The following is a 22,848-nucleotide window of genomic DNA, read 5'->3' on the forward strand; positions in this document are numbered from 1 at the left end:
GTAAACGAGGGCACCTGGGTCGCTCAGTGGGTTAAGCGTCTGCCTTCCACTCAAGTAATGTTCCCTGGGTCCTAGGATTGAGTCCTGCATTGGGCTCCCTGCTCAGCGGGGAGTCTGCTTCTCCCTCTCCCTCTGCCTCTGCCCCTGCTCATGCTCTCTCTTAAATAAATAAAAATCTTTAAAAAGAAATGTGAACGAGGATGAGGTGGATGGAGGTCGTGATTGCACATGTCTGTGAAGGCTGGACAAGACAAATGCTAGAACGTGAATATGAGTCAAACCAGCCATTGTCTGTGGAAATCACCACATATATTAACTACTTTAAGCAGTTTCATTAACTGACTCTCCAGCTGTAAATATCCTAGAACTCTGCTGAAATATTTTATTTCACTTAAGACCTAAATGCTCTAAGAAGCTTCTACCATAGCTACTGCCTCGAAATGATTTAAAAGAAACTTGTGTTATATTAAAAAAGTATTTGTTTCTATTATTTAGTTACCCCAATTTACTTAATACATTGTGATGTGTTTGCTATCCCCCTCTCAGAGATCCCACTCAAACGTCAATACCATTCTCCACATATCTCTTAAGTCTCATGAATGTCATATGGATACAAAAGACTGAAAATGTCATTGTAGAGACCACACAAAAGGTATTCAAAAATGAGATTTTCTTTGGCTTGAAATCATCAAGCACCATGCTCTTTGAAGTTAAATACTTCCTACCTCACTTGTTTCGTCAGAATTAACACAAAAGGCACACTTACCAACCAGAACGACAAGTCTGTATTTTTCGTTCATTTGCCGCCGATACGGTGTCACTTCCTCATATGTGGGTACATCAGCTGTGTCGTACTGGTCACTCTTCTTGCATTCATACATGGACTTATTTGTTTTCTTATCTTTTCTACTAAGACGGAAACTTCTCCTAAACCCAGCTGCAAAAAAACATATATATATATATATATTTAGTAATAAGAACTAAAGAAAGAAACCCCCAAAAATGAACAATTAAAAAACCTTCAAAGTTGGATTGGATTTTACGAACCCAAATATTGTCACAGTACATTTAGTAAAACACCTAGATACTACACAATTTCATTAAAACAACCATTTACAAGAGAATCCTTGAACATTTATTTTTATAGTTATATTAATATATATTTTATTTGGTTCCAAACCATAAAGAATTATTCTCTGAATTCAAAGAGTAAAATAACCGCATAATAAAGCAAAATAAGTTGGAAATCATAGTTTATCATGGACTGACTGAACACAGTTGATAAAAAGTTAAAAGCACTGTAGAAACATTTAAAATATAAATGCTGAATTCTCTCATTCATAAATACTAGAATATTTTATATTGTATTGTAAGCACAACCTAACAACATACCTGTGGCACAGACAAGCATCTATTCTTAAACAAAAAGGAAACTAAATTAGGGAGAGCTCAGTTTCAAACATGCCAAACATGGATCAGGCCAACAGAAGAGCAAGTTCTTTGGCTTTTATGAGACTCCAGTGTGGGTTGGGGGTGGGGGGCATAAATGATCAAGTCCAGGTTCTTGTTCTCCTATGGAAAAGTCCATGGCTTTACACTTTGAAGCCTACTGAATTTTGGAAATAAGATTCATAGTCTCACGTGTATACTCTTATCAACACATCATATGATCTCTTCCTAAAATAACTGTACAAGTACTTCAATAAATTTAAATGCTTAAAGCTCACAGCTGTCATTTAACACATGGGCTTAAAAAGCTGAGGCAAAGGTTCTTTTTTCCCGTCAACCCCCATTTCATTCGGCTTGCTCTTCATGTTGTTGCACTGTTTGGGATTTATTTCCTTTCTAGTGATGTTTATCACACACAGTATGATTTCATCCATATATACACACAGTATGAATTTGGTAAGATGTGCAATCAATTTTCGACCTAACCAACCCTCAAAATCCAGACTTTAAGGAAAACTGTTCTGGTTATTGAAACATAATATATATTCATATCAGCTCCATGGTACAAAGCATTTTAAGTATATAAGAATATATTCTCTTGGAAAAGAATTTTTTTTTTCTTTTGGAAAAGAATGTAGATCAACTGTGATAAGTGGTAAAAAAAATTTTAAATAGAGGTATTTTATAAAAAAAATGCAAGAATGTACCTCTGAAACAAATAACACATATGTTAAAAAAAAAAAAAGCAGGAAGGGAAAAATGAAGAGGGGGAAATCGGAGGGGGAGACGAAACCATGAGAGACTATGGACTCTGAGAAACAAACAGGGTTCTAGAGGGGAGTGGGGTGGGGGGATGGGTTAGCCTGGTGATGGGTATTAAAGAGGGCACGTACTGCATGGAGCACTGGGTGTTATACGCAAACAATGAATCATGGAACACTACACCAAAAACTAATGATGTAATGTATGATGATTATCATAACATAATAAAATAATTTTAAAAAGTCAAAAAAATGCAAGAGTATTAAAACTGATCTGTGTGAATTTTAGGGGCCAAAATGAAAAAAAAAATACTACTACTGCATTTAAGAAATTAACAGGATTCAAAATAAAGGCCAATATTAAAAACAATTATCAGTAACCATGGAGTTATAGCACTCACCTTATGGATTCACAGTTTAATAAAAATCAGCCAAGATACTAAGAAGAGGGTGATACAAGGTTCATCTGATAATAGAATTTTGTGGCCCACCACGAGTCATTCTGATTTTGAGCAGGTACGCAGATTATTTGAGGGAAAAGATTTACAAAGGATTTGAGACGAGAGTTCATCACTCTAAAGCTCTCGTATTGAAGGCAGAAGGCAAAAAGGAAAAGGAAAACAGGCCAAGGAATAAAACACTGATATCTCTCCAAGAAGGACGAGATTCAGAGGAAGCAAATGGGGACTGTGCCCGCCTGGCCCTAGGATGAAGAAGTGTCAATTCTAAAACCACTCAGGCAGGCAGAGTTCAAATTTCTATATAAAGGGTCAGAGGGAAGCTGTTTATTATTATTTCTCTTGTGTTTTTTGGGATATTGGGAAAGACTCACGAGAATGCCAGAAAAGGGTTCCCCTACATGGGAGTCCTCGCAACGCCAACCCAGAAGTGGGGGGATCCTTACAACCACTCCTAGTGCTTGAACGCGTGCTTCTCAGACAACTCTCTTACCAATCTGCATCAGTGATGCCATCCCAACCCCACCCCATCTCTGTCACCTGTAACGGCTGGCCTACTCCGGAATCCATCATAAGATGGCTTCCGGTTTGGCACAAAAATTACACATTAGCTATTCTAACTCTCCGATGCTGGTATTTCAGAGTGTTCAAATTTCAGGTTCCCACGGTTCTTGTCTCATGGAAGGCAATTATAGGATAAGCAGGTAGAACTGGAAATTTCCTCACGGTTATTCTTTTCATGGAGGGAGGGTTTTCCTCAAGTCACTACAAACTTATGGCCCAGGAATGAATCTAACCAGGATAGAAATATTTCATCCAAAGCAAATGAAGTCCAAAAGTAAAAACCTGAAAAATTTCTGAGCCACGAATCCCAGCTAAATCCTGAATTTTAGTGCAAGTGTACCTAATTGAGTTTTTGTTTTACAATTAACTTAAGTTTTTGCTTTCATTAAAAACGAAGAGATAGTGGGGAAAAGAGTGAAGGTAATCAGATGTCTGATGTGAGGTTGTCTGGACATCAAAGATGGGAACCATGGCCCATAGGATGGTTTGGTGATATTTGTTGTCCAGTGCTTGGTACAGAATAGGTGCTTGATAAAAGTTTTATAAATTCAAGTAATTTAAAAAGGCCAGAACAAAACCCTACTTCACCTCTCTTTCATTATCTTACTGTAAATTTCAACAAAGAAAGCAGGGCACATTTGGTATTTTCACAAGAGAAAATTCTAAGAGGCAGGCCTAACGACAAAACATGGCATACACAAAGGCACAGACCTGGAAGGAACTCTGCAGACCCTCCTGGCCCGCGACATCCTTGCTCCCGGCCACACGGATGGCACAGATGTCACACACCTGCCCATGCACCGTGACACGGTCCTGATCTCATTCACGTCACTATTCCAGGTGGCAATGACTGAGCAACTAGAATTCCCACAGGCTGTGAAGCTTAAGTGTCCTGACCCAATATGCTCACTTACAAAACTAAGGAAAAATGGCTGATCACCACACCACGTCGATTAGAGCAGCAATACTGAGTGTTAAAAATTGAGGACCAGGGTGCCTGGGTGGCTCAGTTCGTTAAGCGACTGCCTTCGGCTCAGGTCATGGTCCCGGAATCCTGGGATGGAGCCCTGCATCAGGCTCCCTGCTCAGCGGGGAGCCTGCTTCTCCCTCTGACCCTCTCCCCTCTCATGCTGTTTCTCTCTCTCTCAAATAAATAAGTAAATAAATAAAATCTTAAAAAAAAAAAATCGAGGATCAGAGGCGCCTGGGTGGCTCAGTCAGTTAAGCATCCAGCTCTGGGTTTTGACTCAGGTCTGATCTGAGGGTCGCGGGATCCGGCCCTGCATCAGGCTCTGCGTTCAGCGTCGAGTCTGCTTCAGATTCTTTCCCCTTCCCTCTGCTCCTGCTCCCCCTCACGTGCTTGCTCTCTAAAATAAATAAAATCTTTAAAAAAATTTTGAGGACCAGAGGTGGCCAGGTCTGGGTTAGCATCTAGATTCTGACACCAGCTGTATGATTTCGCCAACTTTTTATAAACTTCTCTAAGGCTCATTTCTCAACTTTAAAATGAGGATAAGAGTATCTACCTTACGCGGTTGTTAAGGATTAAACAAACAATTCACATAAAGCATCTGGCCCAGTACCTGGCATATGGTAAATACCTATAATTAGCTATAGATTAGTACTTGATTATGTCTCCAACTAACTGAAAGTACCTGGAAGGCAGGAATATATACCTCCTTGTATTCCCCCAGCATACAGTCTCACAAGAAAGGGAAAAATAAGGGGCTTATTCATAAGTGTTTAAATGGCTGTTATAAAAGAACAATATTTAAATATAAAGAATATTAAAATTACAGCCAGATTTAAATGTTAAATATTAAAACTACCTATTAAAGTAGTAAAGCATTTTAATGAATCATAACAGAAAAATTTAGTATGCACTATCCTTTCACTATTTTTTCTCCCCAGATACTCTAAGGATATATGTTATTTCTGGTACCATATTTAAATTTAAAGAGCCTCCTTCCTTTTGTCTTCTTACTTATCATGACCATATACTCTCCTGATCCACAGATCCTGTTTACTTTCCATATTTATAGCACTCCATACACATAAGTACACAGGATAAAAAAAAAAAAAAAATCCTCAACCCAGAGGAACCAATAAAGCCAGAACAGAGGATATGACAAAAGGCACAAAATTCAGAGTACTTGCTTGTGATGGTTTCTCAAACCAAAACAACAAAACAGGCTGTCTTCCTAGAATCTGTCCTCCACGGGAAGTCCGGGATGATAGCTCATTTGGCATGCCGTTCAAGGCTCTGATTTTCAAACCTGGGTCACATAATGAGCTATGTGTCAGCACACACCTTAGTAAGTCTAAGCTTAAAGGAGACTTAACTGTGTCTGCAAGAGGCGATTTCTTCCCTTCAGCTTTTATGTGGTTCTCTTATTAAAAGGAAGATTTAAAACTGTATACTTACACTGAGCGTAAGCAAAGGGTTCGTTCAGGTAAATGTGAATAAATAACCCAGAACCTACTGAATCCCCATTCATTTTCAATGCACACGTCTTACCAAGAGCTGGCTTTAAAAGAAGGGAAAAGGAACGGTAACGAGGAATTTGGAGTAAGGGACAGTTTTACACAAAATATATTTTTCCTTATATTTCACATTTTTGTAATTTATAATTGGCTCAACATTTTTATGGACAGGGTTTTTCCAGTGAGCTTACCCACAGCTGTTAGAGATTTGTGTGTTTTAAAGGAACGACACGTTTACTTTACTACAACAGGAAAGTGACTCTACAGTAAGACTGCAGCTGCATGACCTGATCGCAAGGAGACACTTCTTATCTCATATTTTCCAGTAGAAATCATTTGTGATCACTTATTAACTTAGCATATAATTGCAAAGCTTTGTTTGAAGTATTTTTTACTATAGAGGGAAACACTTAAGTTGCTTAGTTTGTGCTCCTTATTTCAAGAAGATTGCAATAAACATCCTCAACATTCCCTTTATTCCATCTCATGGATTATTTCATTAGGATACATTGTCAGAAGCTAGATAAATCTTGTCCAAATGCTTCTCAGATCAGTGAATGCCAGTGTACATTTCCACCAGCAGGAAGTGCAATTACCCATGTATCACACCAGCCTCTCATAAAGAGACTTCTAATTGCTTTGAAATCTTCAGTGATTTGACAAGTGAACAAATTATATGTTATTTCATCTTCACTGTTACAGGAGTTGACTTTTTTTCAAGTTTCACACCCATTTGCATTTCTTATTTCCTTTGTAAATTGTTGGTTAATTATTTTGACCACTTTCTCATTAGGGTCTTCATAAATATATACACATACATGTATCTTTTAAGTCACGGCCTTTGACCCTAACTTACTGCAAACACTTAAGATTTTAAATTTTCCATTTTGAAGAAATTTAAAATGTTTATGTAGTTGAGTCTGTGAGTTTCTTTTCTGATTTCTTCCACTGTTTTTAGGACTTTCCTATCCTTGGGTCTGATAAATACTCACCTATATTTTCTTAAGTTAAAAAAAAATGGGTTGCATGGCTTTACACTTAGTTTTTTTTATCCCATCTGGAATTACTCAGCTGTAATCATGAGATCAAGCTTGTGAGGTGAGGCTGTAACTTTATATTTTTCTAAGTAATTAACCAATGGTCCCCAAAATACTTACTGAACAATTCTTTCACTCCTTTATGTTGATACATACTTTGTACTAAAGTACCAGATGGCTTATTATTATGTCATGACCAAAAAAAAAAAAAAAAAGAAAGAAAAAGAAAAAAGAAAAGAAAAACCCAAAAAGGTGATTCTTGGTCTGAGTTTAGAGAATTCTTATTGATGATATCAATACCAAAACAATAGAAGTCATGATGGTGGTAGCTGATATAGATTGAGAACTTACTAGATAACAGACACCCCTTGAAGCCTTTATGTGGATTAATTCATTTACTTCGCACAGCAGCCCAATGAGGTAGGCAGAATACTACATGGGTTTAAGTGGCTCTTCTTTTAGTTAAATCAGTCAGTCAGAGAAAGACAAATACCGTATGATTTCACTCATATGTGGAATTTAAGAAAGGAAACAGATGAACACGGCGGTGGCGGGGGGGGGTGGGAAGAGAGGCAAACCATAAGACTCTTAAGGATAGAGAACAAACTGAGTATTAATGGAGGGTAGGTGGGTGGGGGGTGGGTATTAAGGAGGGCACTTGTGATGAGCACCAGGTGTTATATATAAGTGATGAATCACTAAATTCTACACCTGAAACTAATATTGCACTATATGTTAACTAACTGGAATTTAAATAAAAATCTGAAACAAAACAAAACAAAACAAAAAACAAGATTACCAAGGCTGTGGTTGAAATACTACATGACGAAAGAGAGAAGCAAGTTTGAAATGTTACTCCAAATATATAGATGTATAATAGAAAAAGTGATGAGCCTTCTGTTACTTTACACAATAAGTAAAAGGGAAAAAATGAAGGACCAGCAGTTCATTTTAGACTTTAACAATTATAAGCTCTTTTCTGTTGGAGACATTTTTTTCAGATATAATTAAATACATTTTGATACTCCTCTGTATTCAAGATGATGTGTAAAATATAAAAATATATACAATGGTGTCTCTGTCCTCCAAAAGCTCCCAATCTACTAGGGGACACAGAAATATTCCCAAATACTTATAATTTAAGGGGTTTTACAACACAGCCTCACGACTAGAAACTAAGATTTTTAGCAAGTTCTCTAATTTGACACTGACCTATCTATTTCTATTTCACTTTTTTTTACTTAATAAAAAAAAGTAAACTCAGGAAGTTGTGACTTGGTCATTTACAAAGCTACCTGACTACATTTTATTTATACAACACCATTCATCCAAAGAGTATAAAGTTTAATGCCTAAACATGTAAATTAAGAGTCAGTTGTTATTAAAATAAGCTTCACACTGTAGGTAAGTATTAAACCTATCTATGCTATAATTTCAAATGTTAGTGATATTTTTAACAGCAAAAACAAAAACAAAACCTGCAGTATCCAAAATATACGTAAGTATGGGAATGATGCAATACTTTTTCAAAGAAATGAGATTGAAGCTATTAAATTTATAATTCTAAAACTACACAGCACCATAAAATACATTTGATTATTGAAAAAAACTGGACAGAATACAATAGTCATACTTACTAGTTTTACTTTTTTACTAATAGAGAAGTTGGTATGGATACAAAATTGTGGAAGAAAATGCATGAAAACAGACAATGGTTGTGTTACGGAGAGAGGGATGTGGGCAATTGTTATTCTATTTTTCAAACTTTCCGTAATGTTACATAATTTTAAAATTTGCAGCAAAAAAAGCCCACAAAACAGAGTTCATAATATATGAACCAAACAAATGAAATCCACTACAGACAGCTGTCATATTAACACATAATACAAAATACATGTGACTATGTCTCAGAGGCAGGGTCTAGTCTTCTATATTTTGAAATAATTATGGTAAAAGACTACATTTTTATATTCATAAGAGTGAGAAATAGCCAATAAATTAAAATATTAAAATCTTTTTTTAAAAATCATGTTATTATATTCATTGGCTCCCATAAATAACTTTAGTGTGAATTTACAATGTAAATACTTATCATTTAATAGTCTTACTTTTTCATAAAACTTTAAGACATTTAAGATGGCATTTTATAAAAAACACCTGATCATTTTATGACCAAACATGTCCATGAACATGAAAGGCCCTCCAACAGAGTCATCACCAATACTAACACAGCCCCAGAAATCACACATGTGAGCAAGTGAAGTGACATCTGCCTTTCTGTTAATTCAAAGAAAATAAATACGACTATTGTTACCACCCACAATTTTCAAGTGGGACAGTTTCAATCTTTGGTTACATTTCTTTTATGTAACCAATTTGGTCTAAAAACATCAGATATTATATATTCTCAATGTTTTTAATAATAAGGAGCTTTTAAGGTTTAAGTTTTATAGATGTTTGTAGAATGGGAAAAGAAGCATCTCGGTGAAATTGTTTGAATCATAAAATAGCAATATTGATCGTAGCCACCTCAAAAGTTAAGAGTTTTATGGAAGGATCCTCTCTAAAGTTCCAAAATTTTTAGAGAAATACATTTATTTGATACCAACACAATCAAGAAATCTGTTTACTTTCTTAAAAGGAGATAAAAATAAACATTTCAATTCTTTTTTCTCTCAAATACATGAAAATGTGGATTCTCTTTCTTTTTTCTTTAACTTAGGAGAACTACCAAACGTTGTGTGAAAATCATCTTTTGCATCTTAAAACGCTGGATTAATTTGACAAAGCTCATATTTAATAGTTCAACAGCTACCTTATTACAAGGAAGAAAATATTTTAAACGTAAATGAACTTTTTAAGAAGATTAAAAAACTTATGTGGACATTAATAAAAACTAAGCAGCTGGAAATTATTATACAGTGTTAGGCTCCTGCCAACAAAACATTGAAAATTTCCATTAAAATAAACATTTTTAATGTAATGCCAATGTTGCTGTAATGATATGTCATAACTGACATGTAAAAACTATGTAAACATGGTCCTAAGACAAAATTATTATTGAAATGATGCTTCCATAGGACACCAATCATAAAACTGTCCCAAAGACAATTGAGGATAATTAAGACCAAACAAGCAGACAAAAATCTTGGGAGGACGTTTAAACTGAAAAGAAACGCCAATATAAAACTCTAAAAGTAACGGAGATCTGAAGAAGCTGGGTTAGTCAGCTTCTTGTATTCATCTTCTAAAACACTGTCAGGGGGAAAAAAATCATCACAGACATAGGAACATTACCGCAGATTACATTAACCAACTTTACATATGCTAATTTTGTGTATAAAGTGGAACAAGCTTTTGAACAAACAAATGTAAAATTAATCTCTGGAATGTTACAGGTTTCTAGTTGCTCTCAAAAAAACTTAAAGAAATGTTCAAATGCCATAAATACCCTTTAATCATTCAGCTCATCTCAAGCTAAAAATAAAAATAGAAACTCGAAGTGCCTAGTGAAATCATGGAAGCTAATATATCAATTTGCAATTTCCGAGAAAAAAACTACTTAGGTCTTAAAAAGTTTTCCGGATACCACTGACAATTTCTTTTTAAAGCACAGCGCAGGATTACCATAAAAAAGGAGAAACCATATGAGAACTTAATTTTCTGCCAGTCAGCTAATAAAGAAATTAGTTTTTACTTACACTTTCAAAATTATGAGAAAGTACAGTATGCACACATAAAATTAAATATAAAAATATAGTTCTAAAAAGAGGGGAAAATTGATTTTAAAATTTTAATATATTTTCTTAAGTTGAGTCTATGCAACCAAAAATTCTCCAAGCAGGAATGGTTTCTTTCTGTCAGAGAAAATATTTCCAAGTAGTATTCCAGACATGTTGAGATTATGCAGAGTTCTTGTTCAAGAAAGAACCTGTACCATTTTTAAAAGAATGCTTCTAAATGTTCTCTTTGTATAAATTTTACTTTTTGGAAGAATATTAAGGCAGTATATTTTGACATATCTGTACTTACCTACAAAACATTCTTTAATAAAATGGCTCAATAATAGAGCAAATGGGAATTTTTACTAGATTTATAAAATAGTGTAACTTGTTGAAAATCAATGGTGCTTACACACAGAAAGAAGAAAAAAGATTAGGAAAAAAACCCACAGAAGTGGAGATAGGTAAATAATAACATTTGAAAGAACAGCATATTAATGTAGTTTTGTTTATACTGAACTTTATGGTAAACACTTCAGTTAAATAGAAAGCAAAGTCTTAACTTACAGAAGTCCCCAAACTGATCTTGTTTTAAAAGAATGCATGAAGTACTCCAAGAAGGGCAGAAGTAGAGAAATTGGTGAGTTTTCGGGAAACCATTTGCAAGACGTTATGTTTGAAGACAGATGCCTGATAAGCAGGGCTTTGTTAACTGGTTATAACAAGATTGCGATAATAAATTAACCAGAGGAAAAACATTCTGTAATTCTTACCAATGTAAAAAAGAAAACTAATTCTTCATATAAACTATTTTGTACTGCCTGAGGAAAAAGGATTGAATCTCCAAAGCTAGCTATCCTCCTACTGAGAAACAAGTGCCGTATGGAAGCCAACGTGCACGCGTGCACACACACGCCACGAACTCGCACACCATCCACCAAAGCTAAATGAAATTTTCAAGAGCTCCTAAGAGGAAATGAATCATTCCCACTAATTTATATATTTATATAAATATAAATGGTTTGACAATCTTTATATAGATAGGCAGCCCTTGACTTACAGGGATTCAAATTTAAAAGGTCCAGTTTTTACACCTCGTATTTACAGCATACTATCAATTTATCTTCATATTATTGTCATAAAATTGTATGTAATTAACACAACTTACACTGCCCACTTGGTGAGCTTTTTCCTTCCTTCCAATAATAACAACCCAATCTCTTTTATTGATGAACAGACCCCTGAGAAATGCAGCATGCTACACATCAGTAAGAATCATACCAGTGTACATTCATATCAGTGATAGTCTTTAAAAAAAAAAAAGAGTCTTGTTTTCTTCTAAAAAAAATTCTTGGAATATTATAATGTTACTTCTTTTGAAAGAGTCAAATTAGATCATTTTGACATGGGTTCTCAAAAATCTAATGGTCATGAGGTTAAGGGCTACTTATATATGCTGTTTCGTGCTTGATTTTATGCACATCAAAGAAAGTGAAAATCATCAAATGTATTCACTGAGCTACTGGTCTGATGTAGATCAATAGCAGTTGTCAATCTACTAGTAGACCCTTGGCAGCCCCATTTTTTTTTTTTTCCTGGTTCAAGGGTACTGTGCCTGCAGGGTAGATCACTTCCCCTTTTCCTCTCCTTTTGTGGGCTCAGGAGATACAGAATGTGAAGGTGCATGAGGGGCAAGAGTAAGGTTCTAAAATAAGCCAGAGTCTCAGAAATTCTTCGTAACAGTCCTTGGGAAAGCCCTCATGAGAAGGCTAAATTTCTGGAAACTCCCTATTTTCCAGAGCTTTCCTAGAACTGGATAGGGTGTCATGTGCCGAGGATAGATATAGACCTATCCTGTGTATGTGGATATTCTTTAAAATCAGTGGCACTACAATGTATCTGTAAAAATAGTGGTATCTATTGGAATTTGATGTATCCCAGGACACTATGGGTATTTGCATGATACGCAGTTAAGTGACTAAAATGTTACAAAACCATTTTTGTTGACTTGTACTGTTTAAATGACTTCTTTTTGTAAGAGAAGCAATTGATGTGAAAGACATTATCAAATCTCCCAAGAGTAAATATTTCTTCAATGCAGTAATTGACCACAGACATACTTAGAGTAGGAGAATGTGACTGTTAATTTTATGTGTCAGCTTGACTGGGCCATAGTGCTCAGATATTTGGTCAAACATTACTCTAGATGTTTCTGTAAAGGTGTTTTTTGGATGAGATTAACCTTTACATCAGTGAACTTTGAATAAAGCAGATTACCCTCTAGAATGTGGGTGGGCCTCATCTAATCCGTTGGGGGAAAAAAAATTAATATCCCCTGAAAAAGAAGGGATTCTGCCAGCAGATGGCCTCTGAACTCAAACTACAACTCATCCCTGGGTCTCCAGCCTGCTGGCCTCTCCTGCAGAGTTTGACTTACCAAGGCTCCACAATCATGTGAACCAACTCCTTGCACTCTCTGTGTTGTGTGTGTGTGTATGTGTGAGTACATAGCTGCCTGAGTTATACAGAGGATTAGAAGGGAAATGTTAAAATCTTAGAATAAACTAGCATTTCCTACTTAGTGTAGAAATAAACTGTAACATTTTAATATCTTTTAGAAGAGAGAAAATGAATAAAAACCAATTTTTTATTCTTTGAAAGGATCAACAAAACTGACAAACCTTTAACATACACGGACCAATAAAAAAAAGAGAAGACCCCAATTATTAAATTTAGGAATGAAAGAGGGGACACTGTTACCAAGAAGAAATAAAAAGATTATAAGAGACTATATGAACAGCTGGATGCCAGCAAATTGGATAATCTAAATGAAATAGACAAATTACTAGAGATTTACTACTAAAACTGAAAATCTGAACAAACCTTTAATAAGTAAAGAGATTGAGTTAGTAGTCAAAAAACTTTCCACAAAGAAAAGCTTAGGATGAGATGGCTTCACTGGTGAATTCTAGCAAAAGTTTAGAGAACAATTAACACAATCAAACAAAGTTTACAAACGCTTTCAAAAAAGAGTAGGGAACACTTCCCACCCTATCATGTGAGGCCAGTATTAGTCTGATACCGAAATCAGGCAAAGATATCACTAGAAAAAGAAAATCTAAAGACCAATATCCCTATTCCTCAGAATACTAGCAACCCAAATTTAGCAACACATATAAAGGATATAAAGGATTATACACCATGAGCAAGTGGGATTTGTCTTAGGAATACAAGGTTGGGTCAACATATAAAAATCAATCAATGTTATATGCCACATTAGTAGAATGAGGAAAAAAGCCACATGATCATTTCAAATGATGCAGAAAAAGGATCTTCTATATACAAGATAAAGTAATCTTCAAATAGAGATGGTTTCACTACTTTCTTTCCAATCTGGAGACTTCTATTTCTTTCCCTCGCCCCATTGCTCTGGCTTGCACCTCTAGTACTACGGTAAATTAAGTGACAAGAATGCACATCCTTGTTAGTTTCTGATCTTAAGGAGAAAGTTCTCAGTCTTCCACTATTAAGTACATGGTTAGCTCTCGGGTTTTAGTAGATGCCCTTTACCAGGCTGAGGAAATTCCCTTCTATTCTTAGGTTAAGTTTTTATCACCAAAGGGTGGATTTTGTCAAATGCTTTTCAACCAATCAAGCTACCAAGTGTATATCAAGGTTGCTGGTAACTTCCACACTGCTAAATCAAAGGTCGCTTCTCTTTCCTCATCTTGTTTGATCACTCTTTCCCTTCCTAAAACTTTTATTAGCTCCTAGAAGAATCACACCTCTGGATTTCCTTCTACTTCACTTTGGGTTCTTTTCTTGCCCAAATCTACACCCACCCCCCCAGTGATCTTATCCAGCTTTGTACCTTTAAATTTGATCTAACTCTGACAACTTCTAAATCAACTGCCTGAACTCAAAGCTGTCTACCCAGTTGCCTATTTAACACCTGTATATGAGCACTATAAACTCAGTATAACCCGACCAGGATCCCCTGATCTTTCCCCACCCCAAACTTCTACTCCATGGTCTCTTCCATCTCTGGAAATGGTGACTCCACCCTTGCAGTTACTAAATCCAAAAATGGTGCTCTCATCCTTGATCCTCCAACTTGTCTCAAAATCTTGTCAGTCTCACCTTTAAAATGTATTCAGCATCTCAAGTCTTATTACTACCTCCACTGAGAATGTTTTCTTTCACGCCACAATCATTTCTTGCCTGGATTTCCACATAGCTCCTTGTTTCTGTCCTTGCTCCCTTACAGTCCCTTCTCAACAGACCAGCCAAGTGCTCCTTAAACATACATCAGTCAAGTCATTGCTCTGCTCAGAACCCTTCAATGATTTCAAATCTCACACACAGTAAGAGCCAAGAAACTCCCTCCATCCCTTCCTCTCTACAACCATTCTGTTACGCTGCCAACCCTCAAGTCCTATCAGTTCCTCCCTTGTTCACACTGGTCTCCCTACTGATCCTCAGAGGCATCAGGGTCCTGTCTTAGGGCCTTTGCACATGCTTGTCCCATTCCTTGGAATTCTCATTCCCCACGAGACTCCTTTTCAGGTTTTTGCTCAAACACAACCACTTCAAAGAGGCCTTCCTTAACCACCTTATAGAAATTTGATGTCCCATTTTGCCAGCTCCTCCATCACCCATTCCTGTTTTACTTTACTTCATAGCACTTATTACCACCTAAGATCTTTTATAATTTATTTAGTTTTTGGTCCCAAATGTACCCCCAATATGGAAGCTCTATGAAAGGGTATTTGTTTTGATCTTTGTTGAAACTCTAGTGTCTACAGCAGTCTAGAACATAATAGGCATTCAGTAAATATTAGAAAAAAATCCAGAAATATCATTATAAGACAGTTATATTCTGTACATACCAGAAGAAACAGCTAACCAGAGCTAAAGTGGTGGTCTCTTGAGGGAAAAGGTGGGACTGGAAAACGGAAAGGTACACTTGTTTGGGGTTGCAAGACTTGCAAATACTGTTTGACTTTTCAAACAATTTATTAAATAAAGCCATAGGAAACTGCTGACATTCTGTTGTTTTCTGACCTACAAAACAGGACTATGAAGCAATTTCATAGGCTTAACCTAATGCATATGTTATTTTAATTAAAAAAAATATTAGGGGCGCCTGGGTGCTCAGTTGGTTAAGCGTCTGCCTTCGGCTCAGCTCATGATCCCAGGGTCCTGGGATCGAGCCCTACATCAGGCTTTCTGCTCAGGGGGGAGCCTGCTTCTCCCTCTCCCTCTGTGATCTCACTTTCACTCTCTCTCAAATAAAATCTTTTTTTAAAAAATTAAAAATTATAATTCTTTTTAAAAATTTTAGTGTGGGGAATACGAAAGAAAACTCAGAAGACAAAGGAAACAATTCACGGATCTGGCAATGAAGTATCTACATGCTGTGAATCTTGGAATAGAAAAAGGTAAAACCCAACCAAAAGATCAGAAAAAATGTGCCCAACAGAGAGAGGGCTAATATGCATTGCACAGAAAGAGCTCATCAAACTAACAAGAGACAGATAAAGAACTTGATAGAAAAAAAAGGCAAAGATATAATTAGTTGAGGGGGAAAAAAATGGAGAAAAACCGAGAAAAAGTCATAGCATTACACTCACAGTATGTTTTAAGGTGTTTACCAAATAATACTTCCACCATAAAAGTCTGTCATTTATGTTAGCATATTACTTATGAGACCTCTTTTAAAAATCCACTCTTAACTCCAGAGAACACACTGATAGTTATCAGAGGGGAGGCGGTGGGGGGATGGGTGAAATAGGTGATGGGGACTAAGGAGGGCACCTGTGATGAGCACCGGGTGATATATGCAAGTGTTGAATCCCCATATTGTACACCTGAAACTATCATTACATTGTATGTTAACTAGCTGGAATGTAAATAAAAACTTTAAAAAAAAAAGAAACAATAAAAAATAAAAATCCACTGGGTGTTATATGCAACTAATGAGTCGTTGAACACTACATCAAAAACTAATGATGTACTATATGTTGGCTAACTGAACATCATCATCATCATCATCATAATAAAATCCACAAGATCTAGAAGGATTTTGAGGATTTGGCTTTTTGAGGAAAAACAGAATTCCACATAACATTCAATTTGTTCAACGTATCTGTAACAAAGTAATAATAGTATAAAAATAATCATATAATTTAAATTATATATAAAATAACCAGAGAGTATGATCAAACTTGTTTATCCTGTAAAAGATAAAGTTTCAAATCTGTGGTCATTAGTTTGAAGTGTTTCTTTAAAAAAAAGAAACCGGAATCATGCTTAGTTTATGAAACCTATATTTTCATATTTTTTAAAACAAAGTCTTTTGTTATATGCTTCTCTTCTCAGTCACCTTGCTAGACTCCCTTAACCCTCTTAACTCCTAGCTAAATGAACTTCGAGGTCTGTGAACCTACAGCAGTCTCTTGCTACATGTGTCAGGATAAACATTTAGGCCAGAATGAAAGATTTAACATGATGCACATCCATTAAAACACACTAACCATGTTTTTCCCCTTTGCCACAGGGAAAGATAATCTTCTCTAAGAGCGGAAGTTGAATAGAGTGGATGGCTAGAATCTGTATGCAGGGTTTGCAAATTCAAAAGCCTACGGAAGCCAGACAGGTAGAAAAATCTTGTCAATCGCCTTACACAAATATATTTTGCACGAAAATCAGTCCTCAAAGAAATAGGGTGTCCCATTTGTCTGAAATACTCTTTGGCCACTTTTATTTCCCCACGTTGGAGAACATGGAGACCAAGAAATACTTCCCTGTATAATACAAACACCAACACAGCTGTTAGGACAATGTCTACCCACATCCCGCCTCAGCACCGGCAAGATGATGAGGGGTGGAAACTGTGTGGAACCAGAGACCTTGGGTGCCATTGACAGAGTCAGTTGTAACTCAACTCCAGCTAGTTATTAACATTGGGAAACGAAGGCCTCGTTTAGCCAAGTCTTCTGTTTTGTCAAAGGAGTCAGAAATTTTTACCTAAAATTTCCCAACTCTGTGGTACTAACAAAAATATGTATCTTTTGTCCAAACATGGCCTGAAGCTTGTCTGTATGCCACCAGGTTGGATATGAATCATTATATGATTCATGATATTCCCATTTTACCTAGATGGTACCCTCTTTTCCTCTGCAATTGGGTTTTACAGTATGGTGTCCTGGAAGCACAAAGCCCTCTGCCTTTTCCAAAAAATTATTACAGGTCATGGGGTAACTGCATGTTTAATCTCACCTGCTAATCCCAAATTCTTTAATCTAAGGCACTCCTGTAGTCTCAATTCCACCCAATCTAGTCTGCTTTGGGGCTTGTTCAACCAATTACTTCTGATTTCATGACTTTCAATCCTTGGGGCACCTGGATGGCTCAGTTGGTTAAGCATCTGATTCTTGATTTCAGCTCAGGTCATAATCTCAGAGTCGTGAGATCGAGCCCCATGTTAGGCTCTGAGGCTAGGCATGGAGCCTGCTTAAGATTCTCTCTCTTCCTCTCCCTCTCCCCCTCACCCCCCCAAAAATTCATGAAGATATTTTAATCCTTTATCATTAGATCCACCAACTCTGTCCACAGAATTGATCCAATTTTCCTCTCCCACTAAAATATTTCTACTCCCAACTATAAAAATGGCCTTGAACTCAACTGCTATCTTTCTTTCCCTGTCCACTTACTCTTTAACACCTTGCCATTTGGCTTCCAGTAAAGCTGTTTCTCAGAGTTATCACTGACTCCAGGTAACAGTGGAGTTCTTGCCAGATCCAACGGCATTTCATCCAGAACTCATTTTCCTGTAGTTTTTCACCCTCCAGGAAGCCAGCCCATATTGTGGTCTCAGGGTTCCAGAGCGCAACAGAGAAAGTAAAAAAGAACACACCCATCACCTCATCCAAACTCAAACATGCCTCGTGCTCTGCAACAGTCACCTCTCTGCATGTTACTGGTTCTACCTTCATCCCCTGCTGCTAAACTCTAATTCCACCTAACCCTTGGTGCCTGGTTCTAATGTCGTTCCTTGTGGGACTGGATCCTTCACTGCCTCAGGCTGGAAGGCCATCCCCTGAACCCCGGAATCATAGCATTTTATGTGACTCTTATCAGATCCTGCTTTATGCCACAGTTATTCACTCAGCGGATATACACTTGCCATCTTACTGACTGAGTGTATGCCCTGAAAGTCAGGGAGAGTAGGTATCTCTCTATTTTGGAGAGAGGCAGAAGCTCGTAGTAAAGTCTGTACATCTCTTCACATCTCCCTGAATCCAAGCTCTTGGGCAGTCGCCTCGCACACAGACGCTGGCTTGGCCATGAGACTGGTTTTGGCCAATAAGACATTAGTGGATGTGACGTGAGCAGAGGCTTCACCAGCACTAACATACCGGAGATCGTTTTTTCTGTTGCTCTCTGGAACCCTGGGATGCATTATGGGCTAGCTTACTGGAGGATGAACAACTATAGGAAAGAGAAACAATTTTACCCAGGTAAGCATCCCACCCCTCAGACCAACCAGAGCCCAGCCCAACCACCAGAGTGCAAAGGTCCACCAACAAGCTGACACAGACCAGAAGAACCACTCGGGTGACCACAGACTCAGGAGAAGAAACACTTGCTCCTTGAAGCCATTAAAAGTTTCTGAGGGTATAAGGAGAGGTATTAATTGATATTCAGAGTATCTGGCACACTGTACTGTTCTGAAATGAGTAAAGAATTAATGAAATTTTAACCTCTCCTTGACCATCCAATTACAGTTTTTCTAGCCTAAAAACTGGAATACTCTAGATTTCTGCATGGAGTTTGTTTTGTAGAATGCAAAACGAAAGGGCAGCATACTGTCAAAGATAAAGTATAGGCATTATACCTGCACAGATGTGAATGTGAAGCCGGGAGGCACCATTCACTACCTGTAGGTTCGGAGATAATTCCTGTCAATTTTCTGAAGCTCGGTTTCCTTTCTGTAAAGTGGAAAAAAATCCCACCAATCTCACAGGAGTAGAGATAATATTTATTAAATACCAAATATCACATCTGGCAAATTTCTTCAATAACCAAGAGATATTATCATATCCATAAATATTAATCTAAAAATAAGGAGGGTGAAGAGGTTCTCTCTCGAACGGTGTTTCTACACTATGACCTGTCACTCGTACCGTAGGGACCTGGTCAGGGCAAGGGTGGGAAAGGTCTGAAGTGGGAGGCAGCTGAAGAGAATTCTGAGGCCTTTAACAACTTCTAGATATCTTGGCTTTTGTTTATAACATCCCTCGCATGGCCACACTGGGAAAGTTTCCTTCTGATACAGATAAGCACATCAATCATAGACTTAATTATATTTGGGGCTGTTCAGCCAACGGTTACGTAGAGGGGTGCAACGTGAATAATCAATCATCGGAAAACAAAACCAAAAAGTTATGTTGGAAGAAGTTATTTAGAAGATTTGACAAATTAACAGCTAACCAGATAATTGAGAAAAGTCCAGACACTGTTGACTGAGTAAAATGACTTAGCCACAAACGTCTTTCAACTTCTACCCAAAAATAATGATTTACAAAAATGTAGCATCTGGAAAGCTTCTTGAACAACAACACAAAAGCACACTATGAATTCCTTTATGTCCAACCCATTGAGCCTGTTTAACATAAAGGGTCATGCTACCCCCCACCGAACATCAGAGCATGCTAGTGCAAATATGCTAATTTAAGGTAAAACAATATATAATGGTTCTGGAGAAAGCAACAGAAAGAAAGAAATCCTCTTCCATGACCAATTGCTCACCTATATAGGTTCCACTGTGGTTACCAGCATATTCAGCATCTTCTGGATGGAGTGTAAAAGCATACAGAACAAAAGCCAAGAAATAAAGCAGAACAGTTAGAAGCCCAGCCACAGATGCAAAAAATAAATTACTTAAAAACAATTATGTAAAGCACAGCATAGAACAGCCCTCACAATGCCACTCTTAAACATAAAACATTGTGTTTTATATTTAAGCTTAAAGTAATGTTTTAAAACATCATGCAATTCATGTTTCAGCCTCCTTCAGAGGTTCCTTGATGCGGTTCCAAGAAAATTATAAAAGATCTGCCTACACTCCTTATACTTTCCATAGCTAAGAAAATTACAACACTTGATCCCCCAAAGTAAATTTATTTTTGTAAATCAGGCTCTTTGATAATATGTAAAATACAGCAATTACTTTGGCTCACTGGATTAGACAGAAAGGTTAAGATTAAGATACATCCTTTCTTTGGATAGGAAGAAATTCTGTGTTGGGAAGGAATAAAGGCATACTATTTCTATTTTTATTTGGTTTTTGAGAAATGAACGGATGAAAACATTTTAAAATAAATGATGTGTTATTAATTATTTGTTGGAGTGAAGTGAAAACTGGGTTATGCATATCTTAAAAATTTAATTGTAGTGGGTACTTACTACTTTAGGCCTCTTATCTTCACATAAATATGCTTCCGGAACTAAGAGCACAGCATGTGCTGATATCAGATAGTTGAGAAGATTCACCTGACATCCTTATGTTAAAATAAGGACGTCAATATAACCGAATAACAGTGAGACTACCGACAGAGACAAAAACATGATGTACTATTTCAGATCACTTTCTTTATTTCTGCTATACAAAGCAAAAATAGTGCAGTTCTCAAAGAGAGTCCAACCATGATTTTTGGTACTGTAACATCAAATGGAAGCTTGGATTTACAATAATCTTCTATAAACTACTTGCTATATTAAATCGAATCCACACACAGGTGTACTAAATAAAATTAGTAGACTATGGCAGGGAAGCTTTCATACATGTACCTTTAATTTCCTCTGAGAAGCACAAAGAAAATGAGAAAGGAAATGATTAAATGTGCAGAAAATACAATTAAAGTAAGAAGAAGATGCATCTGAGGGAGAAAAAAAAAATCCACCTACCACACTCAATTGTTTCCTCATCTTAGAAAAGCCAAAGGGGGAAAAATGTATTTTAAGTATTTCAAAATTATTAGTCAACATATAAACAGAATTCATGAAAAACTACATTTTAGACTGCACTGTAGTCTTGGTCTAAAAAGAATGTATATACTAAAGCAGTAAAAGCACAAAGCCTTCATTCAGTTTATTAAATGCCCAAATGGGAAAAATAATAAGGGAAAAAACAAGTTTTTCAAAATAATACCTTCAATGGGGGATTATTTTCATAGGACATTTCTGTTTGTAAACTAATCTGTCTGTTTAACACTTAGAATACATACTTAGAAATAACCCTTAAAATGCCCTTAAAATATCTCAATACCCTGTAAAGTTAACAGTATTATCAACTTATTACACATATGAAATGAGTCAGGAAGAACTCTTTACTTCATTCTGGCTATATTATTTGCTAAAAGGTATTTTAAAAAAATAATTCTAAAAATTACTAATTGTTACTAATTGTTACTCATAGGAAAGAAATTTAAGAGTTGTGTGTGACTTAGGAAACTCACCTTCAGTTAAAGGTGGAAAAAGAACTGGCAATTTAATAGAAGCAAAATGGAACCACAAATCAAGGTAGAACATTTTTCTCTACAAGACTTTGTAGAACGAATAGGACTGATTGGGACAGTTTTTGGCTCACTTCTCTCTCCAAACTACAGAATGTCAAAGAAAACACTTAGGAGCGAGTGTGCACCACTGTCTTTTTATTTTTCCAAAACCTATGGGTGCTCCAGCTGGATTGGTTCTAGTTGAACATAATTCGCAAAAATGACAAGCAAATCATTATTATTTGGACTCGAATTGTGAGTCACCCAAGTTGTGAATTTATTTACACTCATTCCTTAGTAGCTCTGAAATATCATGTACATCTAAGACAAATTATCAGAAAACAAACAATAAACTACGTGATACGGATTAGCCAAGCCAAGCAACTAGGCTTAGTGGAAATAATACAAGCAGTGTTTCAGATGGTTCAATCTGCAATCTCAGACACTCAACCATTATGTGGATTATTAAACAGAAGGTATATTTTCTGAAGGAACAATAGGACTGACTGAGTGTTGCACCATGATTAAAGAACCAGTGTCACGTACAACAGATGATAAAAGCCATCTCTCTCTCTCTCACATGCACACACATAAGAATAAAATTAAAACACCGAAGTCAATCCAGAATAAAAATAACCATCTCCATGTCACATATAGTATAGTATGTTTCATATTCTAATAAAAGGTTGTGAATACACTGTGTACGTTCTCAGAAGAATATTTTCCCCATGCTTTAGGTAGGAAGAGAATGGTATTTTTTGCGTGATAACCCACATGCATATATATCCAAGCCAGCAACATTCTTCATGGAC

General features: G+C 36.5%; 1 protein-coding gene across 5 annotated transcripts in view; it reads right to left on the reverse strand.

The window, feature by feature from the left end:
* MPP7 (MAGUK p55 scaffold protein 7) overlaps positions 1 to 22,848 on the reverse strand; it is a 367,939-nt gene that overhangs the window by 55,817 nt on the left and 289,274 nt on the right. For all 5 annotated transcript variants that reach the window (XM_045874225.3, XM_064591873.1, XM_064591872.1 and 2 more), the window contains one exon: positions 767 to 937. In XM_045874225.3, the coding sequence (XP_045730181.2) occupies positions 767 to 937 (171 nt within the window). The remainder of the gene's footprint in view (positions 1 to 766; positions 938 to 22,848) is intronic.

Source organism: Mirounga angustirostris, unplaced genomic scaffold (genome assembly GCF_029215605.1).
Source record: "Mirounga angustirostris isolate CCGP_5_RB_7025 unplaced genomic scaffold, mMirAng1.0.hap1 SCAF_5, whole genome shotgun sequence".
NCBI lineage: Eukaryota > Metazoa > Chordata > Mammalia > Carnivora > Phocidae > Mirounga > Mirounga angustirostris.